Source organism: Anolis sagrei, chromosome 3, assembly GCF_037176765.1.
Source record: "Anolis sagrei isolate rAnoSag1 chromosome 3, rAnoSag1.mat, whole genome shotgun sequence".
Lineage (NCBI taxonomy): Eukaryota > Metazoa > Chordata > Lepidosauria > Squamata > Dactyloidae > Anolis > Anolis sagrei.
This window is the reverse complement of record NC_090023.1, coordinates 212,307,038-212,331,558: the sequence shown is the minus strand read 5'-3', so window position 1 is coordinate 212,331,558 and position 24,521 is coordinate 212,307,038. Positions and strand designations below refer to the sequence as shown.

The window sequence follows — 24,521 nt, the reverse complement described above, 5'->3', positions numbered from 1 at the left end:
TTGGACTTACTGGTGAAGTTCAGAGAGGTTAAATGAGTGCATTAAAATATCTTCAGGTCAAACAGAGTGGATGTCCGTGCTCTGTTTATTTCATTTATACCTTTACATTTTGTGATATCCTTTTTTCTTTTAAAAAAGTATATTATCTATTTCTCTAATTATCTGTCTGTCTATCAACAGTGTACCTCATGGATAGAAATAAAGATTCTATGCTGTCATGTTGCTCATATTATCAAAATTGAAAATTTTGATATGGTGTTATATCCTCCAATTTTTCATAAATGACACATGTGGTCAAGAGATAACAGAATATGGTCACAATGGCAAGGGTTATTAATGGCAAATAACATATAAGCTAGAAGAAGTTGCAGAAGTTTGCTTTTCCTGAGTCTACCCTTCCTCTCATCTCTTCTCCCATCCTCTAAAGCAAACAGTTTTTCAGTTTGGGTTCAATTTGAAGTTATTGAAATAAACAAAAGGCAAATGGGGGAAGATGGGAGGAGAAAGAAATGATGACCTTTTAAAAGCAGCACAGAAAGTGGCATGAGGTACGATATCAAGGTTTTACATATATTCTATGATTGCAATGAGCTTTTTTGTCTTCCTGTCTTCCTCAATCACTTCCCTTTCCTGGATCAGTATAGCTTCCAGAAACCTTTCAAAAGGGGACTGCATACTATATATATATATATATATATATATATATATATATATATATAGAGAGAGAGAGAGAGAGAGAGAGAGAGAGAGAATGCTTACTTAATATGTTGCATTTTAATCTTCGCCAATAAGGTTTTTTTTTTTAAAAAAAATCATCAATAAATAGTTAATGTTTTTTATGTGGAGCTTCTAAGAAAATCAGAAATCCAAAGAAAATCAGAAATCAGGAGATGTCTTGTATTTAAACTTTCTGTTGGAAATTGTTTTGTATTTTGGATTTCATGAATTAATTGTGCAGCTATATTTTCTCAGGGTGACAGTTTCTTCATTAAATTTCAATTTGTTGTTTGTCAATGTCTTTGTTCATACTTCACAATTAATAATTTACATTGTTATACATCTATTTGATATACAGAATGAAAACAGTCAGGGTGCTTCAGTATGAAAAAGAGAACAATTATCTACTCACTTTTCCTCTCTTGTTTTCCATTTCTGCCTTGGCATATTTAATTTAAATACAGTTGTCTGCATAAAGTGAAGAAAATGTTTTTTCAATTACCACTTGTAATCGGTAGTCAACAAGAGAAATAACTGGCTATGAAGTGTCCCCTTATGGAACATGTTGAATGGATTATTTTCCCTTTTAAATTCACCTTTGACAGTGTTCCTTGGATCTATTCTGACTCTATCCTCTAATACTGTTTTGGAAGTAGAGTAGGGTTATGCCAACTATACTTTCTTTGTCCACGAAACCAACTTTTCTCAAAAGGAGAGATTAGATTGGTTTAACCTGCCTTGTTCTTAAGAAATCCATGCAGGCAGCTAGCAATTTCCAAGGTTATAAATTGATTGCCTTACAATTTGTTCTAACAATTTTCCATGTGTTGAAGTCAGACTAATGAGACTATAGTTCCCCAGGTTAGCCTGGCTTTGATGCTCAGGAAATTGTTAAAACAAATTATATACCAATCTGTCCGGGAAGACCTCAAAGAGAAAAGAAAGGGTTGTTTGTCGAGTGAAAAGCATGCTTCAGAACAAGTGACCCTAAGTTGCAGCCCTTTTCTTGAAAAGCAGTAGAAAAATCATGTTAAAATTGTAGCACGTGGTTATGAATTCAACAAGTAACAGAAAGTGAGATAAAATTTTGAATAATGTGATTGTAGATTATATTTTGACTGTCTCAAGCCTGCAAAGTTTAATTTTAGGTTTGGCTGACTTCTTTCAGCCATGATCATCAATTATATGATTCATTCAGATTTGCCAGGGAGTAATAGAATGTTATGTGATTAATAGACATTCACTGCACCTTTCTTTGGTATTTCTATAGGTGACTGATGGCGGAAGAGCAAATTACTATGTGTCCTACAAAAGGGAACCCTTCATGCAGATAAAATTGCCCAAGTACTCACTGCCAAAGGTAAATGTGCACGTAATCTGGATAACTAGAAAGATTTTGATTAAAAAAGAGGGGATTTGAGTTTGTTCCTTATATTTCTGTTCATGTAGAAATACCTTTCCGTATTATATTTTTGTCTAATAATATACTTGCTTTATGCCCACAAAGCTTGTAACTAGTCATGAGACTTGATAATGTGAATATATTCCCTCTATTTCAAGAAGCAGCATGCTTGTATTTTCAGTTGTTGGGGCACATCCTGTGGAGGCTGCTATTGCATCATGTGCAAGTTGTAATATTCCCATAAGTTGTAGGGACCAAATCCAAAATTGAGCATGACTCTTATTTTTCAAAGTCCTTATGACCCAAAAACGAAATACAACCCACCAGCCATATGAGTACAATGCTTGGGAATATCCTTGCCACCCCCTGTGTTCCAGGGAATAGAATGAAGAAAGATAGGAAGCTCTTATTGGGAGATCGCATTCTTGGTTGGTGAGCAGTGTTTAGCTTGGAGCATAATATATTCTACTGTCTCACTTTATACTTAAGCCTGCTAGAGACCCTTTCAGCTTTCATCTGGTGAAAAAAAAAGAATACAGCTGGTTTATTGAAAGATAGGGTAACTGAAAAAATTCTTTTCATTTCATTTTGCCAGGTAGCAGGTGCTAAACAGCAGGCTCATAACCTCAAGCTGTTGTGCTGATGAACATCAGATAGTGCCAGAATAGAAGTTTAATGAATACATTGCTCTTGTTTTCTAAGAACAAAATAGGTCCAAGATCAGGAAGACAGATATTGCTGTGGAATGAGCGCTACTTTTTTCATTTAGCAGTTATTCTGAATGTAATAATGGGATGGTTGGACACTTCTGCCTTTTCCCTATTGCTGGTGCTGAGTTTTCCTTATTGAAAGCTCTGTGTTCCTGATTATCTTGACAGCTATGTTGTCTTTATCTTCTGGGTGCAGAAGAAAACCCTTTAGGTTCTGAGGTATTGAATCTTGGAGGAGCAATAGCTTGTGAGAATGTATAAATAAAAATGGGAAAGATTGAAGCTCCTTCAATGACTCTGGGATCCTCCTTTCCTTTAATCTACCCTGTAGCCATTTTAAAATTAAACACCACACACACACAAATAAGAGAAGCATGAATATGGTAATTTATTAGCTTGGTCTAATAGAAAATTGTTTAACATAACTCATATCTCATGGCCCTTCTCTGCTGTGACATAAGTCATGGTAATTGCTTTATGTCCCAAAGGGCAAAAAATATAAAGACTGAAGATAATAAGTCTTTTATCTTCCCTAACAGGACATGCATATTATCAGCACAGATGAGAATCAGGTGTTTGCAGCAGTTCAGGAATGGAACCAGAATGACACATACAACCTTTACATCTCCGATACCCGAGGGGTCTACTTCACCTTAGCCTTGGAGAATGTCAAGAGCAACCGAGGACTTGAGGGGAATGTCATTATTGATCTGTATGAGGTATGCATCCAAAGTCACCTTGAAGTGAACTCTTCCTTTTGAAGGGATAAATATCACTGGCCAGTTGGGTTAACAGTCATAGCGATGAGCAGAAGGTAGAACAGAAACTACTGATCTTGTTAATTTTGTTAATTTTGTTGATCTTGTTAATTTGCAATAGGCAATGATTTCTGAGTCATGATATTCTAGAAATGCCATCAATTATCCCCCCCAACCCCACAAATTCCCTTAAGCTGAAATGAAGAAAGCATCCCAGACTAGATTTTGAATGGAGGAATCTGAACATTCAGTTTTGACAACCAAAAGAAATTCCAGGGCTCAAAACTGTTTTATTCCAAGTGAAAGTTGTGCACCTGGTTCACAGACCTGAGTTCTATTAAAATGAAATCAGAGATGGGAAAGTTGGTAGGAAGGAGTTAAGACTTTAGTTAACTGTTAGTAAATCCATTATCTGTCTCAATAACAATTCACTAGAGGTTAGCTATTAAGTTCTCCTAATATGTTTTTCACCCCTGGGAAAAACAACAAAACCAAAATGAAATGAAACACAAGCAGAAGTGATAGTGAGGGGCTCTGCAGCCTCATGCTGCTCCCTGCCTCCTCTTTCCTCTTCCTGAGAAATGCAGGTAAATTAAAGTTTTCAGTTGCTGGAAACAGCAGCATCCTCTCAGGGCACAGACCCTTTCTCTCTTGCCTCCCTCACTGTCCACACTCATTTTCTCTCCATCCAGACCCCCCCCCCCATTTCTTTGCTTCCAAAACCCTATTTCCCTTACATCACTTGGGATGGTTTCATTGTGTTTTTCCTGCATGACAGAAGGGGGTTGGATTGGATGGCCCCTGGGGTCTTCCACTGAAATACTGTTAAGTTTATGTTGGTAAAAAGTGTTCTTCATTTTATTTTTACACTGTGTAATTATTTCACAAACACGCAAATTGACCTGGACCATAACTGTGATAGATAGATAGATAGATAGATAGATAGATAGATAGATAGATGATAATATAATATTTCTTGGGGCTCCACAAAAATTAAAAAACGACTCTGCAGTTGAAAAGGTTTGAGAAACCCTGGGATAGACCAACTATCCCAAACCATTTGATTTGAGTGCCGTGATTTTTGTATTAATCACCTATGTATTTGCACATTTTGTGTTCCTCTTTCTAAGAAGTTGATTAGTAGGCAGGTTCTGGTCATCCATATACCATGTTTCTTGGAGTGCAGCAACATAAAGGAAAGTGTAGAAAGAGAGAGTGCTAAAAAGGAATAAAAAAACAATAACACAATTTTGTCAGCAACCCAGTGGATTGTTATATTTCATTTTAAAGGAAATATTTTCACTAATTGTTGAAGTACACAAAAGTGTGTGTGTGTGTATGTGTGTGTGTGCATGTGTACTGTGGCCTAATCTAGCTTTCCAGTGTTTGGCGTGGATAGTTATGCCCCCCACTTCCTTTCTATGCAGGAGCACAGTTCAGAATCAGAGCTGAAGCACAAGTGAGTAATGTCTATGAATAAAGAAAACCAGAATGTGGCCTGCTAAGTTGCTATTATGCAGAAAATGGCAAAAGCAATAGTTTGAGGAGTTCTGCTGCCAAAGAGGAATTCCTCTGGAGATGAGATTAAAGTCCTCTTACTGCGTTCTTAAGAAGCAATTTGTTTTTTGATAGGATATTTTGTGCTCACTTCCCCTGTGGATTTCAAAAATAGGTCTCTATCTTTGCTTGGGCAGTGTCAGAAGCCTTTGTAAGAAATTCTTTCTGTATTTGAAATTACACTCATTTTTCCTCTACCTTTCTCTGAGATGCCTTTGCTTTTTTTCTGCTGGTAAAGAGAGCCAGTTGATAAGTAATTCAGCAAGATGATTATGGTATAACTTATATTTCTATGCTGTGCAACAAATCAAGCTGGTGCAGGCTTTAGAAAAAAGAATCAGAATAGCAGGCACAGAGATGGCCTTTCACCTTTTGTGTTAAGTGTTTTAACAGCAAGATCCAGGCCCTAGTCAATTTTAAGCCATTTCATAAAATAAGAATGCTTTTCTGAATTAATTCAAGGAAACATTCTTATACCCATTGTAACTTTGCAGGGGATGGCAAAGCCACAGAATTGAGAACATGCATGTTAACCTGAGTACAAGAAGTTGCTAATGATGAACTGTCCTAAACCAGTGTCAAAACATACCCACACGAGTTGAGCACCTATGTGAGTTTTGTAACAGAGAAAGGATGGTGGAGAACAGTCTTTCTATACTTTTTGCTAGCAGAGTATCTTTGGCAACCTAATCAACCATGAGATACATTTAAAAGTATAATAAAATATAAAAAGAAATATGAAGGTTGAAAGACACTAGGTTGTGGTGGCTATTTGGTGTATTTATACAGAGTGCCATATGCATGGCTATTTGCCTGTTAAAAAGAAATCATGCAATGTAGTGAGAAAGTTCCTTTCCTTAAGAGTAAGGTCACTCACTGAGAATAGGTGAGAAAATCAAAGAGATTAGTGAGCATGACTCTTGAAGATGTTATAGTGTTATTCCAATCCCAGCTTGATAGCTTGCCTGCAATCACAAAGAATGACAGTCTTGGGAGAAGATGCTGTCATTTGAAAGGAGAAGGAAATACATTGGGGAGTGTGTTGAGTAAAGTAGAAGTTGTAAGTAAAGTAGAAGTTGTAAATGAATCACTATGTTATCAAGCACCAAAAGTAAATTAATATGTGTGTGCATAAAATTATTTTCATAATCCATAACTGTATTTTTGCTACTGTTATGAAACGTAATGTGCAGGATGTATATTCATTCACTGGACCAAATTTGGCACAAATACCCAACAATTAAAAAGCATTCTGAACTCCACCAGCGATGGCATTCAACCAAACCTGATGCACAGAACTCCCATGATCAAGATAAAATACTAGAAGGGTTTGGTGGGCATTGACTTTGAGTTTTGGAGTTGTAGTTCACCTACATCCAGAGAGCACTGTGGACTCAAACAATGATGGATCTGGATCAAACTTGGCACAAATACTGAATATTCCCAAATGTGAATACTGGTGGAGTTTAGAGAAAATAGACTTGACATTTGGGAGTTGTAGTTGCTGGGATTTATCGTTCACCTATAATCAAAGAGCATTCTGAACCCCACCAACGATAGAATTGGACAACACTTCCCACACAGAACCCCCATGACCAACAGAAAATATTGTGCTTTCTGGTGGTCTTTGGCGATCCCTCTGCACCCCCCCCCCCCCCGGGATCCTGACCCCTAGGTTGAGAAACACTGAGTTAATGAAATATATGTTTCGGGACACTACTTCACTAACATCAAGTTTTGTACCAGAGGCAAAAATAACATTGAAAGAATAGGAATATGGTTCCTGCACTGCCAAAAAAGAGTAGTCCAACAACACACTTTTCATCGAAAACTAACAATACAAGTGTGCATGTGAAATACCTTGATTTGTAAAATCTTACTTCCCATCTAGTCCTTTTTTAAAAGGATTGTAGTTTCTACACTAACTCTGTAATGAGTAATTTGCATACTTAAGGCTTCAAATTATCTGAAACCTTTCATGTCATACTTAGACATTTGCGATTGGACTATCTGGTGATGGAATTGATATCATTGGTGTCAAAACTGGTGGACAAAGAAATTGCAGCCACTTAAATTATTGAGAAACTGTATTCATTTTTAGCTATCATGACAAAGGACCTCTGTTTTCATAACATTTTGAATCCTTTGGTGCTACTGGTCTTATGCAATGTGAAGAGCTAAAAGTGACCATGAAAGAAAGAAAACAGAGAGGCATAACTTGGTTCCTACTGTGTTATTGGTTTTGGTGTAAACAACTTAATAGTAGCTGCCAATTTTCAGCATATTTAGCTGCATGTGTGCTCTATTGACTGTGCCTTGCGCATGCCTGGGTGCCCGATGAGGTTTTTCATCTCTCATCATTTTTCCTAGGTAGCAGGGATCAAAGGCATATTCCTGGCTAACAAGAAAGTGGAGGACCAAATTAAGACGTTCATTACCTACAACAAAGGGAGAGACTGGCGCTTGCTACAGGCTCCAGATTCAGATTTGAGAGGAGACCCCATACATTGTCTGCTGGTCAGTGGTGAAATTTTCTAAGCTATATTTAGTGGGTTTTCATTCGCTAATAGAAAAGGAATTCAATTGAAATCCATGGGTTGCCTCCCTAAGACCATAGTTAGTCCCTTAATTTGCATCAGTTATTTCATCTTTTGTTTGACAAGTGAATAACTTATCAACATCTGGTGTCACAGACTTTTCAGGCCGGAAGGAATCATTATGGAAATGAAAATGTTGACTATAGAATTGTGCCCAATTTGAAATGTTCTGCAGATTGATAGCTTGGGATCAATATTATTGATTTGCATATTTATATCCTAGACATTCCAGGCGGTGTAGTGTGGCTATAAAGATATCTAAAGGCCTTAATATACATATAAATAACAGAAAAAAACAATAATAATTGAAATGGATGATACCATACTGTGTGAAAAAACATAACTATAGCTGTCATTCAGACTGAAAAAACCCTTACAGGGCTTCAGAAAATGCTCAGACTCTGACTTTTATCTAATTTCCAGCAAAGATAGATTCCACAATTGCAGGAAAAGTAGGGAAGAATGTGATTTTGGTGGCATGGTGTTGATGGTGACATTGGTTCCTTTTATGAAGCTCATTCCATGGTCTCTACAAACTAAAAAAAGTGAACTATGATACCTAGAGATGAGATTATTTTATAAATTCAACATTCTTGTATCAATTTGTGTTTACATTATTTCTCATTCCTTTTAGCCCTTCTGTTCTTTGCACTTGCACCTTCAAATCTCTGAAAATCCTTACACATCAGGCAGTATCTCAAGCAAAGAAACAGTTCCTGGATTACTTGTTGCTACAGGTAAAAATTGGTCTCTCCAGTTATTCTTACTGATTTCTTACTTTTCTTACTCATTTTCCTGGGGCAAAAAAAAAATGCATAGATCTAGGGTGTTCATATTACTGTATTACAGTTCAGATTATCATTTGTAAGTTAAACAAAGTGTGTGAAGGGCATGCATTTTGGGAAACGTGCCCTCTGGAGCTGGGAGATTGATTGTTTTGAGAGCGTTCTGTAAAAAACATCTTCTTAAGCTTTACATTTTATTCTGAGACTTAAAACCTAGCCTCCGATATTTTAGGTGTTTTGCTGATGATTCACAAGATGCTGTTGTTACGGATCTTGTCATATGAAGGCAATGAAGAGAAGATCAGCCCAGTTAGAAGAGCTTGGGTTGTCCATACTTAAAACTGTCATGCATTGTTTGCCAACTTCCGAGGCAGTGGGTCTTTGACAGTGCATGTATTGGACCAATAGAAAAATATATAGAATAGATAGAAAGGAGACTGCCCTTTTGTCAGAAGCCTCAATGCCAAAAACTAGCACAATGTTCATCAATAGTCCAAGTCAAACCAATAGTCCAACAGAGGTGGCAACGTTCACAGGATAACACAAATATAGAAGTCAAATGTCCGTCCTGAGTCCTTTCAGGGAGATGGGTGCAGGATATAAATAAAGATTATTGTTGTGGTGGTTGTTGTTGTAAGCCGAATACCAGAATGCCCAGAGTGCAAGGCTGAATTAGAATCCATAAGCTGAGGTTCAAGGTAAGTCCAGGGCTCATAAGATAGGAATATTCTAAAGTCGTAGCTTCTGGAGCTGACATTGCACCAGCAACAAGGTGCCACCCACGAACTCCTAAATTTACAGATGTTACCCATTGCTGGCTCTCTTCTCAGCTAAGCTCAAGGACCTGTAACCTGGAACAACTAACTCATCTTCAGCCTGCTCAGAGGAACTTGCTTGCATTTGTTCTGCAGGCTGAGATGTAATAGCTCCTTCCATGTGTGCTGTTTTAAAGTTTGGTTGAGGGAGTTGCTGGGCATGGCTGGACTCCAGCTCAATTGCTGAGCACCAGCATCTTCTCATCCTTGTTTTCCAAGCTGTCCACAACACCTTTCTGGATGATTTTGTTTGGCTTTATGACATACTTATGGCTTTCAAGTGAATTGTTGAATTGTCAGACAGTAGATGTGGGAAATATTCTTTTAGAGTCATTTCAAAAGATGACAATTGGAAATTTCTGTCTGATCTGATAATATTTGTAACTTGAGATCCATCCAATCTACCACATTTTAAAACTTCTGTATGAAGTAAAGGACAGAGTCATCCAAGGTTTTTGAGTGAGGAGTTATGCTGATTTATCTTTGCCATGAGGGTCAGGAAAATCTTTGCAGAAGCTGGCCTTGTGCCTGAATTTGGTAAGCAAGTCTATGATACACAACAAACTAAAGCCAAATTACAACAAGATAGTTAAGCTATGTGTGGTTTGTTTCTGGGTTTCAATCTGCTGCACAAGAGTAGACTTGTGGCTTTAGATTTGACCTCAGGGCATGAAGTGCCTTTTTGGCAGCTTTTATTGGTATACTAGTTGCAACTTTACCCAGTTACAGCTGGTGTGCCATTAGGCAGATTGATATTGCCCCTTTTAGTACCAGGAATATGGTAAAAATACATGGGAGTACAATTGTACAGCCTCTCCTCCACCTCCTAAGATAGCTTGTTACTTTCAGTTGCAATGGAGGATGCTGGACCATTGCCAGAGTGGGAAAGACATTCAACATCCCTTGCATTCAGTTATTGTATATGGAATAGGAGATGATTCCATCTTGTTCTTTGCCTCATAATGCAATCCCCCCCTCCCGCCCAAATCCTGGTTCCTGATTAGATAGTGTGAATTTATGCGTTATTCATGATGCTGCCTTTGAAAATGTCTTAGAAGCTTCAGCTACAGAAAAATGCAGTTGACAGAAGTGTAATTGGTACAACCAGGCCTGTTCACATTATGCAAACTTTAAAAGAAGGGTCTATTTGCTTCTAGATGGCCCTAGACCCAAGTATATGCAAGGATACATCTTTCCATACCAGACTGACTGTGATCTTCTCCTGAATCTCTTCTCCAAATGCCTTGTTTATCAAAATTATACTATACTACAACATAAGCAGCAAAATTTGTGCTAATGTCCCTTCCACCCCTCCCCTCTTTCAGGAATGCCCTCTCTTAATGAGAAAATGTTGGCTTGCATTTCCCTTTCTTTACTAACTTAAATGATATTTTTGTTTTTCCTGGCAGTTTAATTTGAGAAAGGTCTCCAGTATATTTTTAGTTGCTGCCTCATTTTTCATTTCTTCTGCAATGTTAATGTACTATGATACAATGTTCTGTTCACTGCTGTGGAATCTAATGAATGAAGGATGGTATACAAATGTTTAAAGTAAACAAAGTGATAAATAAAAGAATCTGTATTTTTAAACAAAAGGTCAAAATGATAACATTGTGCCAATTTCATATGTGATTTACATTAATACATAAAGAAGCCATATTTGGAAATGTTTCTGTTTAACATGTATAGCAAACTGCAGTGTGGAGAAGGTAAAAAATAAACTGTTCAAGTGGTTCATCCTAATACAAAACTTGTAGCTGGAATTTATCTATAATTGTTTAGTACAATATGTTAGGCACATAGGGTTAGATGTAATTATGTTGGAAATAATAATGTAGCTTCACTCATCAACAAACAGAAATTCAAGCTAAACTGAGCTATAAGAGAAATTTAGTTTATATTATGCAGTCATAACCTTCTAGGCTTTAAATAAATATTCTATTCAAGAAAAAAAACACAGACAGAAATTTAAAATATGTAAAACTACACAATGACACAACTATACATTACATTTTCCTCCCTTTAAACCAGTGGTTCTTAACCTGTAGGCTGTAGACTACCAGTGGACCACAAGGATGAAAATCTGGTCTGAGAGCCTCCTCCCTCTTTATTTTATTTTCTTTTATTTCTTCTCCTTTCATGCAACCTGCCACTCCTTCCCTGTTGCTGATCAGCCCCGACCCCTTGGATAGACCATGCCAGCTCTAGATTATTAAATATAATTTTATTTGGGTGAGCAGATAGAAACTACTAGATGGCATATGTTATGTATCAGAAACTAGAGCTGATGTGGCCTATCCAATGCAGTTTTCTGAATCAGCACCTCAAATAACCAAACCAAATCTAACGTTGACCAAAAACCGATTCGTAACCCTTTTGGTACTAATGTTGGAGAGTGGTAAGTGGTCAAAGTGCTCCCTGGTAAAAAAAAAAAAAAAGGTTGGGAACCACTTTTTAAAACAATGATGCAACCACACCTAACCCTACTAATTCATGAATACCGAAAGTTGATAAAGGTCCCTGTACATCATTGTGAATAGGTACCAATTTTTCTTAAAGTCGACCAAAGATTGCTTCTTAATTATCTTCATACATTTGTCAATTTTTGTTTTTTCACGGATCTTCATCAGCCATTATTCTTGCATTGGGATTACTGCTTATGTGCAGAAGTTCCTTCCATCTTTAAGCAAAAGCAAGGCTTGTTGTATAATGTGGAGATATTGTTATGCAAACAATAATGTGAAATTACATAAAGAAAAGAACACCATTACGGGTCTGCATTCTCTCCCCCCCCCCCCCCATTCAGTTCATTCAGCACCTCTCAAAATGATCAAAGGAAATTAAGCTTATGAAAGCTGTCAATCTCTGAAATTTGAGAGTGACATTTTCCTTGTTAGGCTTTCCTTACAACATTGATTGTAAATGGCTCTCATAAAATTTCAGTTCAAAGAGACATTTCCTCCATCCTTTCCCCCCTTTTCTTTCTGCTTCACCATCTTTCTATCCATGCTTGGCATATGTGAGGTCTTTGCATGCCGTCACTGTGCTGTTTCTAGTGTCAGAGGCAATTGTCTGTGAAATAGCATTGATCCATGCTGCTCTGCCTCACAGTGAAACCTTCACCCAATTGTAGATACTTATTTGCTGGCGGGTTAGCCTATTGGCCCATGAACCTCCTCTCTTCAAAAGCATACTGAATTCCAGACTCATATTAAAACAGAGAGGTAGAATCTTGGGAAAGAGTTGGGTAGGTCTCAGTTATAAGACACAGAAAACAAACTTAGTATGTGTGTACCCGGAATGACATTATTTATTAAACTGGGAATACTTTAAAAAGACTGTTACAAATTTGACCATCCTCTGGATTGTCATGGTGGCTATAAGAGGCAATCAATCCTGCTTCCTTAATACCTGTGAAATTATAAAATGTGGGAAGAAAACACTTTCACAATTGGATCTCTAGCTGGCATACAGTGACACAGTTCCTTTGAAGCATTGCCATTTTATGCTCTGCTGAATCTAAAGTTGGTTGCTATGGAATAATGTGTCCCTATCCTTAAGCATTAGTTCCTTGAAGCTTTCCAGTGTAGTTGTTTGCTGCTGGGAATTTTTAATGCTAATTCAGGACACCCTTTTAGCAACTGGCAGCAACTCTTTAATGGGGGGGGGGGGTATAATGCTCATGGGTCATTTCTGGGCTTTAGACTTTCATGGAGTTGCTGCCAAAGAATTAGTTGTAGAGGCATATACAACAGTAGTGGGAATCACTAAGACTCATAATTTATGGGCTGTTTATCCCATAAGAAGAAGAAAAAAAAACCTCGAGAACACTTTGCTCTCAGCGCATTGATGTTCTCTGCTTGTTGGTGAAACCTGTCTTTAGCAGATTGTAGGATTCTAATGACAGCCTGTTACAATGTTACATGCCAGCGATGCCCAGACCCTGGTAATTAATCTGACAGCCATCACAGCCCCTTTATGTCTGCAGCTTCTTGCTCACAGTAGGTTCCCTCATCAGGATGGCCATCTTCACCCAGTCTTATAAACAGCTCCCACAGTGCTTAGCCTGGTGGGAGTTGTCCAATATAACAAAAAAGCTTGTTGAGTGGTTGTCACTGTGGATAATGTGTATGCGTAACAAGGAGGGTATTCTGTAATTATGCCAGGATGCTGGCATATTCCTGATCACAGAAGATTATTGTGATTTCCTCCAGTTACTCGGGTGCTGATCCAAAATTCAAGAAAAAAACCTGGGATTACTCAAGGAGACAATACGATAGGCTGAAAGCTAGGTGTAGGGTGGCATAGAGGGGGATAACTAAACTGAAAATGAATTCCCTAAAGTACAAAGACATGAGACCACTTGTGTATATTCCCTGTAGATCTACTTCATTGTTGTTATTTCATACTTTTCCACCTGAGGAATATTTAACTTTGGAGAACTTGATTTCCATTGCATTCTGTGAATTTCATATTTTTCCACTTGAGGAACAATTAATAATATAGTCGAAACCGGTTTGGGAATTGGTAATCCTCTACATGGAAATCCTCTACTAGGAAGTGGAAGCTCCATCTACCTGTTTATAGATTTTTGGATTTACAAACTTCAACTTACAAGAAAATAAGGATTGTACACCCTCAAGGAGAAGTCTTCTTGCAAAGGATATATGGTTACTAACTTGGGACTCTTATTGAATGATCTTACACTCCTCTCCAGAAGGGAATCATTGTTGTAAGACTCTGTGTGTACAACAGTTTTACGTTCACTGTATAAGTCAATTATTATAGCATATAAGTTGTAAAAAACTATTACTACTGTAATTGATGTTCTACTGTTTGTAGTGGTCTCGTGTCTTTGTAGCATAGAGGGGGACCAAGTGGAACAAAGAAGTGGGTAAGCAGCTCTATTTTAGTCTGTGCTGACATCTCAGAATCATAGAGTTGGAAGAGACAAGTGTCATCCAGTCCAACCCTCTGCCATGCAGGCAGACACAATCAAAGCACTCCAGACTTTATTTATAAATCTCCAAAGGAAACACTATCATATTCCAAGGCAGCATGTTCCACTGCTGAACAGCTCTTACCATCAGGAAGTTCTTCCTAATATTTAGTTGAAAATTGGTTTCCTTGAGGATATTGCTCAAGCAAGAGACTGTAGTTACAGAAAAAGCAGGAGAGCCTTTAACTCAATGATACAGCTAGTCTAAGTGGACGGGCCTGTAGCCTATGGGATGCTATATCAACTCTGGATCAGCCTCAACTTTTGTGGAGTCATGGAAGGTACTAAAACTCTTTATGAAATAATGTTCAGTATATTGGATTGTTCTGTTGAAGTTTATACTGAAGCATAAAAATGGGATTACTACTCCTACTGACATCAAAGCCATTCATTGCCACTGGGATAAATGCTTACTCCATGTAGAGGATGTCATAGTTGCTATCCTTGATATTTCCAGGTAAGGCAATGGAGAATGTTGCCTGAAAACCAGTCATGGTTAAATACTGACCTAGATGAATTACTGATTCTATTCAATATAAAGCAGCTTCCTACATTTTGTGACATGACTGTAATCCCTGAAATTGCTCTTGGATGCCATCTTAAGCAGTATAATATTCCTATAACTCCAGCAGTGTTGAGGAAACCTCACATGTGTTGCTTTATATAAATCACAATCCCTTTAGCCTCTGGTTTTATTTTCAGCAACATAAACACCATTAGAAGTTCACAAGCTGCATGTTTTACTCAGTGGTAGGAATGTGTCAAGTTGCATCTGGGCTCTAATTTTTCATTTTCAAATATTAAATGTCAGGAGTTCAATTAACATTTTCATTAGCGTGTATTTATTTTGTTCCTCTCAAAGCTACAGAAGTTTAGGACTGATTCTTCCTATCCTGATATTTTTCAAATGTAAAATGTATTGTGTTACATTTTAAAAAGTAAAATGAAACACATCAAGTTTTACAGGATGAAATAAATGTCTGTTCCAGTAGTCGATATGCTTGTAGGGCATATAAGTTAGAAAACTATAGACATGGAATCAGTTATTTCAGGGGCTGTCAATTCAACATGGCCAGTTAATGGACTTTGAACTGCATTATATTATCAGTGTAGACACAGGGCCCATCGGCACTGGCAGATAATTCAGTGTAAGAATCCAAAAATGTGTTTTAATCCAGGGTAAGCCTTTTAATCCATATTTTATCCCAGGCAAAGAAAAAAAAAAAACACCCAGCAAAAATCTGGATCTTCCAGGAAAATCTTAATCTTTGTGGGTGCTGTGACAGTGGATACTGTCACCTGGATTTGCCCCGCACAATCCCAAATGTCATTCCATGGCAGTCTCCCCAAACCTCCCTGCACCCCGATTCCCCACAAAAGTTATGGGGGATTGCCCTTGACATTGGTGCAGGTCATTCTCTTCCTGGATCTGCATTATTTGGGATGTGACGGAGGTTTGGAGCAGGGAGGGGGACTTCTGACTCCAAAACTTCATTGCATCCTTAGTGAGACAGTCCTAGGAAGAGATCAGCCTGTAGTTATGATAAGGATGATTTCTCATCATTTTGCTAGGAATTGGGGCCCCGGGAGGCACTATTCATGCCCAGCCATGCCAAACCAGTGTTGGCACAGCAGAGCTGTGTGGCTGATCCACCACTGGGGCAGCATTTGGTAGGCACGTGTGACCACAATGTTGCTCTGAGCTGGCATTTTAATGCTGATTTGAGACATATTTTGTGACAGAGTAGAAGCACTCCCATATAATGCAGTTGAGTGCAGTTCAAACTGCATTATAGGTCTCTACAGTGACCATGTAATACAGTTCAAACTTCATTATTTGACAACATAGATCCAGCTTAAATCATTGCTAGTTCTAAAGCTTTCAAATTAGATATGCCCTAAACAAAATTGATAAAACTGCCTTCCGAATGTATTTTGGCAGTTATGGGACAATGTGGCTTATTGAAGTTCACCTATGGGCAAACAGGTGATAGTCCACAAAGCCAACTTTTAGCTCTTTTCCTCTTGGCAAACTTCATGACAAATGACTCAGTAATAGCCAACAAAATCAAAGTGGCTTCTCAGCCTTTAAAGTTTTATCTTGAAATTTTAATCAGCGCCAGTGGAATATTGACATAATGTTTTTTCTTGTCATGTTGCAGCAGGTCTCACAGGCATATCCACTGCTGCTAAAATGAGATTTGCCTCCAAATATATAAAAAAAATTAATACAATTTCCAAAAGGAAAAAAGAAAAGAAAAGAGGGATAGTACTTTAACTGGTGCCAGCACTGAATTTTCATGCCAGATTCACTAATATCTGCTAACCAAATCAAGGATGCGGGATAGCTATACTTCTATTTTCTACAGTCATAATCATTTCGAGATTAAGCAGTGGATTGAAATGTAGATTTCCTAGTCTATATTTCAATGTGACTAGCATGTCCTTAGAGTACCTAGAAGATATAAAACACAGGACACAGTTGCTTCCATGCTAGTCACATTGAGATTTTAACACAAATTTAGGATGTGGTTGCAATAGTTGAGAAACAGAAGGAATCTTGAACCAGGGACATGAGATTGGGTATTATGTGGTTTATAGGGAGCTGATTCAAGACAATTTGCCTGCAACAGACAGATGGGCTCTTTCTAGATAGCCATTATGTCATGGACTCTGTATAGTTATGTGTTTCCTACATTGATAGGGGATTGGGGGGGAAATAACCTCAGGTTCTTTCTGTCTACAGTTCTATGACTCATTCATGTCAGGTTGAATAGTACTGGAAGTTATTTTGGCAAATTACTGTGACATACGAGGCAGCAAGTTTCACAAGCATGTCTCCATCTCCCTGACAATCAAAGAATACAATAATAATAATTTAACAGCAGCCAAATCTTCTGCTTGAAGCAGCTGCCTTACTTTGCCTAAAAGGAAGGTTTTCTTTTAGAAACAAATGTTTCTAAGACCTGGAGAAACATGGTACAGAATTAGATGTGCCCTAAAGGGAATTAATAATCTGTTTTTCAAATGAGTTTGGGGGGGGGGGGTTATTGGTTTGGTTTGTGTTCATTGTTCTAACCTTTTGAATTTGTGTAAAAATATAAAATGGGAAACAGGGAATAATTAATTTTTCAGCATCCAACTATTTCAATTACTTGAGCTCTGCTCACATACCAGAAATGCAAATTAATTGGTTCAAGTGGCAAGTTGGGTTTTTATTTAAAAGCATTAAAGTCTGGTTCATGTGCATGCTATTTATGACTTTGTATGGTGTCCTAACAATTAAATGTTAACAAACACCAAAAGGAAATAACCCTAATTGAATGGATGGCTTAAGCAGGAATCTGTGCCCTTTTATATATTGGTGTATTGCACATAAATCACAGCATGACTTCATGTAAACACAAATTCATTAATTCATGTGTTTCAGTTATTAATTACATATATTTGAAGGTTTTCTTCACTCAGTCCTTTCATCAGCCCATACTAGCCTTCAATTTTCTCTACACTGAATACTCAGTGAATAGTTTTCAAGAGTTGACTTTGCATATATGAACCTGTAATTCCTCTTCAACTGTACAGGTGTTTATTTTGTGTCTTGTTATTTTTCAGGCAATGTAGGTCCAGAATTATCATATACTGAAGTTGGAATGTTTGTTTCTTCTGATGCTGGAAATTCTTGGAGACAGGTAAGTCTTGTAGAACCAACAAGTTCAAGAAACACTTGAGTTTTCTCAAAACAGTTATCACATGCTTCATGAATCTTTGGAGTAGTGTACAAGTCATGCCGTCTCTTTCATGTCTGCAGATCTTCGAAGAAGAATACAGTGTATGGTTCCTTGACTGGGGTGGAGCACTTGTAGCCATGAAACACACATCAATGCCCATTCGTCATGTGTGGTAAGGAAGCCTTCTTTAAGGGGATAAGTTGCTCCTTTACAAATCCAAAACAAATTGCCTTTATGGATTGCAAATCCCAGAATTTTCCTGCCTTGTCCATGCTGTGTCTGAGGTATTTTGGGAGATGTGTGCAAAAAAAGTAACATTTCCAATCCTTGCTTCTTCTGTTGGCAGACTTAAACTTGCATGGTTCTCTTTTGCAGATTATTATATTCAGACAATATATGCAGGTTCTATAGCAGTGTGTGTTTTGCACTTGTATAGCTGTTCCAGCTAAAAAATTTCAGACATCATCAACACAATCCAGATCAAGTCTATGAGAGGACATCTGGAAATGAATACGCAAATTGAAAAAGAAAGTCCTTATTTTATCTTAATCAATTTTTTAAAGAAAACAATCATTTGTTCATTTTATACACTGTCCTTTTGGAAAATATTCCAAGGTCAATATTCAGTAAAAGTGATAAGCACTAGCATATATTTCAAGGCACATTTAAAGCCTACCACTGCCAAAGAGAATCTTTACAGCAGTAAAATTCAGGTATGTTGCTGAAGTTGTCATTGAAACAAGCTCACATGAAAGACTAGAAAGTATAAATAAGAATATTTTCACCCAGTGCCTGAGAGATATCACAGTATATGCCAGGCAAGCTTTCCTGGGAGCAGATTCCATAAGTGTGGTGCCACAACAGGAAAAAAAATCCTTTCACGGTCACCTTCCTGATTTCATTGGCATCTTGCTATTTTCACAATGTACAGGTGAACAATTCTTCCTGAAATATGTAAGCTTGTGTGTCTGTGCCTTGATAATTGAGAATTGTTATCTTCTGATTTAGAGAATGCATACCTCATTCTAAAGTCTTACAAACGCAATATGTAAAAGACATTCTTTTCCTGGCAAATGCCTGGAAAAAAAAACCAATCTGGGAAAAAATGATGCTGACTTGCTTAAGGCTATCTTATTATCTTTTTTCTACTATTACAATATTTACATTGAACATTTTGAAACAATAAGGACCTGCAAGCCTTCTAGCAGAGCTGAAATCCAAATGCATGCTAAAACAACCAAAACATAATGTAACCAAAAAAAGAACAACATGCAGCAAGTTCCTGTGCTCTGAATTCATTTATTAGATTTGCATTCACTCTTCAACAGACTCCCCAGGGCAGCTTGCAAATATTCCAGGGAACCAAAAATTCAAACAGAAATAGCAATACATATGTTGCCTGGACATATTGCACCCCCAATAAGTCTTTAGCTTGAATATGCTGAGAATAGTTGTTCAAAAAGTAATCTTTCCATGCTCAGATAAGCAGTGGCACATTCTATATATCACTTTGCATTATGGAAGGTCCCTGGACTCTAGAATGCCCTAGAATCACAGAATTGGATGAGATCTTGTGGATCATCCAATCCAACCTCCTGCCAAGGAGCAGGAATATTGCATTAAAAACACCCCTGACAGATGGCCATCCAGCCTCTGTTTAAAAGCCTCCAAAGAAGGAGCCTCCACCATACTCTGGGGCAGAGAGTTCCAGTGCTGAACAGCTCTCACAGGAAGTTCTTCCTAATGTTCAGGTGGAATCTCTTTTCCTGTAGTTTGAAGCCTTTGTTCTCCATCCTAGTCTCCAGGGCAGCAGAAAACAAGTTTATCCCTCCTTCCTATGACTTACCCTCACATATTCATACATGGCCATCGTGTCCCCTCTCAGCCTTCTCTTCTGCGGGCTAAACATGCCCAGCTCTTTAGGCTGCTCCTCATAGGGCTTGTTCTTCAGACCCTTGATCATTTTAGTCACCCTCCTCTGGACACATTCCAGCTTGTTAACATCTCCCTTCAATTTTCCTAAAACCTGGAGAACATTTCCTGCAGAAGTGCTGCCAACTGGAGTAGACACTAATGATCTAAATGGACCAAGTATTCTACCTGGTATTTATTATTGTTGTTTTTATGTTAGTTGTTTCCCACCTTTCCTCCAATATGGAACTCAAAGCTTGAACATACACACATACCTACCACATATAGGTATTTTCTATTCAACAACTCATTTTTAGTTCTGCTTTTTCGACATATCTAAAATTTAGCCATTTTCTGGACTTTTAAACACTGGGTATTTTTGCACACTGATTTGTTTTCTCTCAATCAACTTGGCTTCATCTAATGTTTCATCTTACATTTGGAAAATTTTAAATATGGGTTGTAGTTTTCAACTGATTTTATTTTTGGCAATGGTCGAGTCCCTAACTTGCCATATCAGCAATGCTGCCTAAACTCTAAATTTTGCAAAATGCAAAAGTTAAAAAGAAGTTAAACTCTCTCTCTCTCTCTCTCTCTCTCTCTCTATATATATATATATATATAAGATTAAAACACACATCATATGCATTCCTTCACACTAGCACAGTAATTAGGAAAATCTAGCACACTGTTTAGCTGGGAAGGGAATTATCCACTTAATCATTTATTGCCCTTCAAAAAAGAAATATCTTTATTTTAGAGGAAAAAACCAGAGAGTGCCAATAAACTTATTTGAGAAGAGAGTTGCAGAATCAGGTGACAACTATTGAGAAGGCCCTCTCCTGTTTTCCCACCAGATATACCTGTGGCAGGAAAGAGAGAATTGATTCTCAAGCAGGTCTCAAAGCATGGACTGGTTCAAAAAAAAAACAACGTGGCTGCCTTTTATTTGTGTAGTTCTGCCTTTTCTCTTTACTTAATTTCATGCAAAATAATTCAAAAACTGGAATTTCCACTGGCATTTATTAGTTAGCCCTGTAAATGGATTGGGTGTTGAGTTTCTTTTAATGGGTTGACCTATTGTAGCTTCTGGAACTGTTAATGGCAAAAATAACAGGGAAACAGCTTTCAGGAGCTGACATCCAGAAACACCCTGTGCACGTGAAACAAAATAATTTTGCAGATGGACACTTGTGACTTTCTATATAATGTGAGCCACTATGGTTTTCAGTCAGATAATAACAGAGTTCAACAGTTGTTATAATCCACAACTATCTCCTGTACTTAATAATTGGAATTAGATGCTAATAAAGTGAAACCAGAAACTTCTCCTTTCACATAGTAACATTCAGAGGCAATTTCACATATTCAAGATGTAACAGGTATCATTTCTCAACATCTACAGCCTGTCCCAGTGGGATACTCATTATTGCTGGAGATACAATTTTGTGTTTGCAAATTCCTATACGAATAGATCTAAGCTGCATCTCTCAAACTAATATGCAGTTGAGACTTATCTACTCAATTTTCAATTGGGGATTCAGCAGTGAATGGAAAGGGCTTGCCCCAAAATAACTCAAAATATGATAATAATTGGAATAAATAAGGCCACAACTTTTATTGATTATAGCTTCTTACGCTTGATCTCAGCATGAGACTCACACATCAGATAATAATTGTCAACTGATGGTAACACACACATGCCCAGCCCAGGACATAAATTGGATGGCCAGGTTGGCAGATGTCTCCATATGGCTCCCCTATCATCTGGGGAATAGTGAAAAGTCAATTGCCATCAAATTGGACAAGACTTTATTCTTTGTGTTCAAAGACTTCCAACTGCCTATGACAGGACCTGCCTGTTATTCCCCAAATAAATGTGGATTCCATGCAAAAAGAAAAAAAAAACCTACTGGTTTGGGGAGCATAGAATAACTTGCTTTAGATCTGAGGAGTGGACCAGAGTGAAATCTTCCCCCAGTACTGCTCAAGCCCCCCCCCCCCCAGACAATCAGGCAAACTGTCATTGGTTGCCCCTTTCCAGGCACATTCCCAACTGCAGGAACCTTGTGATGGTTCTGACAATAAATTAATGAAATCAAAAAACAAGGTGCTCCTTCACCCAACTACAAAATTATTTCCCCAGTAAGAATTAATGCAGTTTTCTGGTTCTTAGCATGTATTTTGATATTCAATGCTTGTCACATATTCATATATGCATTTGAATAAGTACTTTGTGGAAAAATACATATTGATTAAAAATAGAATGGGATTATGGATTAGAAATGCACAAAGTTGATAGAGTCAGACATCCCTAATTAAAAGGTTATTTCATTAAAGTGGCTTTCTCTTAATATAGTTGGTCTTCCCAAGGTGTTCAAATACAGCTGTCATCATTGTATCTCACCAATAAAACTATTGACCAAACTGTCAGGAGAGAACTGGCGAAGCAACCCAACCTCTTGGGAAATTTAGGGAAGGTTCCACTAAACCAAAAATTTGTTTGGCGACAAATCTCCTCTTAAAGATTTAAAGGCAACAAAATATTTAAAAGCACTTTCCCTTACACGGTGAAGTAGGGGCAATTTTGTGACATTGCTGTAATTTTTTTTGTTGCAAAATTTCATATGCTTATATGAAATTATATACTGACATGTCTCAACCCTATACAAAAGTTTGGGATAATTGTTCTAAAAAGAAATTCTGCTTGTGCACAAAACATGTTTTTCACACACACACACACGGTACAAGGAATTTCTCTTACAAAGAAATTCTTTGGAATAAAAGAGGCATACAAGCAGTTCCTAAGTTACCAATGTCCAAGTTCTAGTAGCAAACGAGGTGAGACAACAGGAAGTGAGAGGAAATGTACCCCTAGGAAGGGAAATTCACTCCTGTAAGTTATTGTGGAAAAAGGTTGTCTCCACTGAAGCATTATAACAATCCTTGTTTCCTATCCAAAATTTTCAAAATCCAATTGTTGGCACAAACAACAGTACAAATGTTACAGGGGCGTTAATCCCTATGCTGTCCAAATCTCTCTCTATATATATATATAAGGGGGGGGGGGGAGGGAGTTGATGACTGGAGTTACATTTAAAAATGTTCATGTACTGACTTACATACAAATTCAACTTAAGAAAAAAAACTACAGAACTTATCTTGTTCATATCCCAGGGACTACCCATAGTAAAATGTGACAAATATTTGGATTTTTCCCTCAAACAGTGAGATTACAAGGCAGGGAAAATCTTTTTCTGTGAATGTTTCTGTAATTGGCACCCACAATATCTGTAAAAATCATCTATCTTTTCTTTTCAAAGCAACTCACACAAACACACAAAAGAATAGTCTGAATAAAGGAATACACACACACACACACATACAGAATTACTGATTTTAAAAGTACATGTAGCCAGGCAGTAACTACCATAGGTTCTGCAGAAATTGCTCTTTTAATTCATGACAAAGAAATCATTCTCGAAAATGTGAACACTCTTCTTTAGAGTGCCAAAAAATACCTTGCTTTCATGCAGATGAAGAGAAAATTGTTAACGTTTCTCCTTCCACTAATGGGAATGAGACAAATCATCACTAATCAAAACATACATTTATATTTGGAAAAATTGAAAAATATGTCTGTTTATAATTTCCACTCCTACTAAACTTTGGCTTGCACAAATAATTCAGTTTAGTTGCTTGCCCTGCATGACCATGAAATAGTTAGGTTCCTACACAATCAATTCTTGCTGTTTTCTTAAATGAAAGTGGCCCCATTTCATCCAATTCACTTTTTCTGACCTCTTTATTTACCAGTATGTTCACAAAGAAAAACAGATCAAAATCCAATTACTGCTAGCAACTCAAGTAGACTCATTGAATCAACTGTTGAGCGATAAATCGACACTTATGTAAATCCTACTTATTCAACTATGCTTTCTGGAGCAATTGGATTTAGGCCACAGAATGTAAACTGCTATATCTTCCCAGCCCCAGGTGCCATGAAACTATTGTGAAGAGTTTCAGGCTTTGACTAAAGCTCTTCTGTGATTACATTGCGTAATGTAGACTTTATAGTTGTTTCCTTTCTAAAACTAGTAATCACTATGGCATGTTCTGTTGAAAAGTCTGATTCAAAAGGTATCTCCAGTAGAATAAATGGAGTAAAACGTGTGAATGATGGCAATATTAAAGACAACAATCATGTGTGTTTCCTTTTTGATCTAATGAAGTTGTGAAGACAACAATCTGGGGGAAAAGATAGTTGTGGAGAGCAAAGGACCTTTAACCCCTCTGCTTCAGTTTCCCTTATAAAAAGTGTCCATACAAAAGTGTGTGTGTTGAGCTGTGTTTTTCTTTTGCACTCATCTTCCTGTCTGAATTATGGACTCTGGACCTATACTTGGTATAAAATGTATACTTAATTATGTGTTTTTTGTATAGTTTTGTCATAAATATGAAATAAGGTATAGATTAGTCCTACCTAGAAGAGTCAGTTAGAGACCTTGTTCTTCCATGAGCCTTGTAAGCAATAAAGGTCTT

General features: G+C 37.5%; 1 protein-coding gene across 1 annotated transcript in view; it reads left to right on the top strand.

Moving 5' to 3' along the window:
* Positions 1-24,521, top strand: part of SORCS3 (sortilin related VPS10 domain containing receptor 3) — a 580,612-nt gene that overhangs the window by 430,544 nt on the left and 125,547 nt on the right. The window contains exons 8-13 of the mRNA XM_060768351.2: positions 1,988-2,077; positions 3,369-3,548; positions 7,515-7,661; positions 8,376-8,478; positions 17,953-18,029; positions 18,149-18,240. Coding sequence (XP_060624334.2) covers positions 1,988-2,077; positions 3,369-3,548; positions 7,515-7,661; positions 8,376-8,478; positions 17,953-18,029; positions 18,149-18,240 — 689 coding nt within the window. The remainder of the gene's footprint in view (positions 1-1,987; positions 2,078-3,368; positions 3,549-7,514; positions 7,662-8,375; positions 8,479-17,952; positions 18,030-18,148; positions 18,241-24,521) is intronic.